This window comes from Stegodyphus dumicola, chromosome 1 (assembly GCF_044657685.1).
Source record: "Stegodyphus dumicola isolate Sdum_Otavi_A_Nest chromosome 1, ASM4465768v1".
Lineage (NCBI taxonomy): Eukaryota > Metazoa > Arthropoda > Arachnida > Araneae > Eresidae > Stegodyphus > Stegodyphus dumicola.
This window is the reverse complement of record NC_140768.1, coordinates 282,158,733-282,162,978: the sequence shown is the minus strand read 5'-3', so window position 1 is coordinate 282,162,978 and position 4,246 is coordinate 282,158,733. Positions and strand designations below refer to the sequence as shown.

The 4,246-nt window shown below is 34.8% G+C and overlaps 1 protein-coding gene across 1 annotated transcript; it reads right to left on the bottom strand.

Moving 5' to 3' along the window:
• Nucleotides 1-1,243: 1,243 nt before the first annotated feature.
• LOC118191698 (kelch repeat and BTB domain-containing protein 2-like) lies at nt 1,244-3,019 on the bottom strand. Its single transcript, XM_035362531.2, has one exon. It carries the CDS (start codon nt 3,017-3,019, stop codon nt 1,244-1,246), a length of 1,776 nt encoding a protein of 591 aa, XP_035218422.2.
• Nucleotides 3,020-4,246: the final 1,227 nt, after the last annotated feature.

Below are 4,246 nucleotides of genomic sequence, written 5' to 3'. Positions count from 1 at the left end.
CTTCATAATATGCAGTGTGTATCAATACAGTGAGTGGTGATACATTTTCAGGAGAGGTGTCGAGTACACCTGGACAATGGGAAATCACGTAGGAATGCATGGTCGAAAACGCTTGCTTGGCACGGTAGTGACGACACAAAAGTCAAGAAAGAAAGGAGACGATTGAGATGAGAAAACATGTTTATTATTCGGAGTACAACAAAAATAAAGAACATAAAGAGACAACGATCATCGTCAAAGAAGATGTTCGAAATTACAACTCGGACCGTGATGCGGGAACCGTGCGTCATGCATCTTCCAAGCGATCTTCCATTTGTGATGCAGATCTTCCATGCGCCAGAGAAGTGAGGCCTCCATCATGGTCTGGGGTCGAAATTTCGAACACCTTTTTTTAATAAAGATCGTTGTTTGTTTTTGTTCTGATTTGTAGGTTTCTGCTGTACTAAACATAATAAAACCTGGTTTTGTCTCACTCTTTTTGCCCTTCTTTTTTTTTTGTGTGTGTGTGTGTGTCGTCAATACCGCCGTGCCAGGAAAGCGTATCTCTTCCGAAAGTTAGTCCCGCTGTACTGATATACCCTGTATGTATACAAATTGCCATTGTTACATGAGTTGAAATCCGAGCTACATTTCTCGAAGACAAACGAGCAGCATTTGTCGAACACATTCTTCAGCGTTAAATAATCTTAGATGCTTAAAGGTACCTGGAGAAAAATAAGAGTAACGATTAGACATCCTCCGCATTACTCGTGGGATTCAGGTAGAAACAGTGTGATTGAACAAGCAATTCTAAATTTTGCGTCTCCGTTGTTTGAATTATCTTTATGTATCGAACACATGTTGTATTACAGACATTTCAAATTGGGGTGTTACGTCTCGGATGCGCTTATTTTTGTGTTTGTATAACCATCAGGTTAGCATGTTAATAAACGGTTTATTTGAAACATTGAGTTTTTGACCTCTATTGCTAGTAGTAGTAGACGGAACGGTGAGCCGTCTGTCTTTGCGGTTCTAGTAGATTGGCATTTTTAGGTAGTGAAAAACCATACATGTTTAAGGTGAAAATATGGAAATGAATCAGATGAAGTAAAAACATTTATTAAGTCAATTCTAAAAAAATTCATAATTTTACTTATTGTAATATGAAATTGACTTATTCAGTTTTCTATTTTCATATGATCTAATTAATCACAATTTCTTTCTATGATTCATAAAATTTTGCTTAATTTCTAAATTTGATATTTTAGGATCTAAAACCTTTATAACGTTTATGGAAAGGACTTCTTTTCCAGTTTACATGCGGATTTCTATTTCCTGCGCACAGAGCTTGGATAACACCAGCGTCTTCTACGGTACAGAATTGATATACGTGGAAATCATTCAGGGGCGATGAAACTTCAATTACATGCCATTCTTGATTTATTTCATCCCATAAGCTAGGAGGATACCTGAAAAATTGGCGTTCATCTGAATGGTTGTCATATACGAATAGAAAACCATTAAGAATGACTGCTTTTGGCAAATAGTATGGATATGGCAACTTTTCAAATGGTTTCCAGGCATTACTTTCTGTGTCATATATTTCAACTGATTTCGTAAATGAATAATTATCATGACCACCAAAAACATATATGTGGCCACGATAAGAAATTGCGCAAAACTGCGCTTTGTAACTGGGAGGAGATATATTATTCCAAGAATCTGAAATTGGATCATAACTCTGTGCTGCCATGATATCTCCAGCTGGATCGGTTAAAATACCTATAACATAAATTTTATCATTATGAACCACAGCTGTTCCTCCAATAAGTGGTAGCATAGGGCTCAATATCTCCCATTGGTCATTTATTATATTATAACGCTCTACAGCGGCTGAAGGCGATTCAAAAGCAAGACCTACATTCATTCCACCAAGTGCATAAATGTAATTGCCGACTTGAACAAGACTGTAGTCTGTCCGTGTGATGTTCATGTGCCTGATGGGAATCCAAGTATTCGTAAGCAAATCTAGCGCAAACATAACATTTTCCCAGGGATCAAACATTAGAATTTTACCAGAGATGTGAAATAAAACTTCTGGACAGAAAGCTTTCCTGCTTATGTTTGTCCAGATATCAATGTGTTCATCAAAAGTAATGTAAACTTCTACTCCTTCTGAAAAGTCTCTTAGCGATATGCAGAATTTAGTGAAAATTTTTAAACTTTTAGGAAATCGAGAACCTGGTATGTCCATTCCGTTAATTTCCAAACTTAGTTTGATATAAGAGCGTAAACCATCTAATACAGAATCATTGTTCATCAACATACATTCTTTCATTTGATTACAATGAGGATTTTCTTTCACCATTGGATGATTACTAATTTTAGAAACGAGTTCCTCGTCAATCTGATCTGCGCGGAGGCAAAGTAAAAGATCTGTAACATAAGGCATTCTTTCAGTAAAAGCCTTCTTCACCCAGCATATGATAGCATCCCATACTATTTCTTCTTTTGATATATTTACATTATTATCTTGAATCAAAAATTTCAGGACATCAAGAGGAAGATCTCCAAACAACGAAGGTGATTCTTTAACAATTCTTTCGAAGTTTGTCTGCATGAAACGAGTACACAACTTGAGAAAATCGCTTTGCTTCTCTTTCCAAGCCAAGACAAGAAAAGTAATGCAGTTAGTACAGGAAATTTTGCGAGAAGCGAACTTGTGGCACTCTGTAGTTAGCCCATCAATGCGTAAGTTATAGGATGTCACCAGAAGTTCTGTAATATTCATTTCATTAATTTCGGCTTTTCCCGTATTTACGTATTGAAGGACTTTTCTCATTATGGAACTTCGGATATGAGGAATTCTGATGACTGACGAGTTAACATTGTTGCAAAATAACTCGCGGAAGTAAACACTATGCATAGCTAAAACTGTTTTATGAACAGGAAGCAGAAATCCGTCATCCATTTGCAACAGAGCATCACATAAATGTTCAAATCCCACGTACGATTCTCTCGCCTCAGGAAATGGCCACATTCTGTACAAGGTTCCTTCCGGAATGCTGCAAAAACAACGTGTAAGAAATTCACAAGCTACTAAACTTCTAAAACTATTAAATGAATACTTTGTTAATATACTCTTGCAAATATTTGCAAACATCAAAATTCTTTTTGTTTGTATTGTTGTTTTTCTGAATTGTTGTAATGTTGAGTATTGTTTTATTTAGTCATGTTTCTTTGTTGCTTTTTGGATGATAGTTTTAGGTTTTTTTAATCAAATGTGTGGCCAGATGTTTTGCATTTAAGTGTTAATTACTTACATAGAATTGTACATCTTTCCATTCTGAGTGCAACAACACTTGAATTGTAAACATAGCTTAAGAAGAACACGAGATAGGTGCAAATTGTTTTAGACGGACCTGGAAAATTTCACAAAAATAAGATACATTTCTTCTACAATTAAAAACGCATTTTCGAAAGCCTTACGACCGATTCTTCCAGAGCGCTACAGTATATAAATATAGATTCGAGAGTAAGAAGTCGGTTTATAACTAGCTGTGTGATTTAGCGATTAGATGAATTGCTATTTAGAGTTTATTCCGCCAGTGATTTTCAGAAATGACGATTTGGAGCGCAAAAGGAATTGCTTAATAGAGCGTACTCCTTGAGCTGTTTCTAACTAATAATTGTATTGAATGTCATGAGTTTTTATAACAAAATTGTTGATCTCTTCGTCCTTATCTAGAGTGATTATTTAAGGGGACTCGTACACTTTAAAACCCATAAGATCTTCGAATATGTGACTGTTGCAAGAATTGGGATAACTTATTTCTTTTAAAAGCAATTACTTCCAACTTTTTACAGCTGACTACATAATATAGCTGCTTTCTGAAATAGTAATCAGAAAGTTTGTGTTGCCACAAATATTTTTATAATTTAATCCGCTTTGTGACACAATTTTTTGTTATGTTTCCACCTTGCGCGCAGAGTTGAAAAGATTCTATTGCATAATTTAAGTCCATATTTAATATATAACTTTCATAACATTTGGAAACTACTGTGAACAAAGAATTCTAAGAATTTCATGTTAAATTTTTATTTTATTTGGAGTTGAATTTATAAAATGTGTTTTATTAAAAAAAAGTGCAATGTTTTCGTCCATAACATTCTTTAATATTAATATATTCATCAGATTTTTGAGTTCAATTAGAAAGTAGTGCCCATATAAAGAATTCCATCAATTTTAAAGTATGTACCAATAGTC

What these genes read in the sequence shown, in the direction of transcription:
- LOC118191698 (XM_035362531.2), bottom strand. Translation starts at nt 3,019, where the DNA reads ATGTGGCCATTTCCTGAGGCGAGAGAATCGTACGTGGGATTTGAACAT.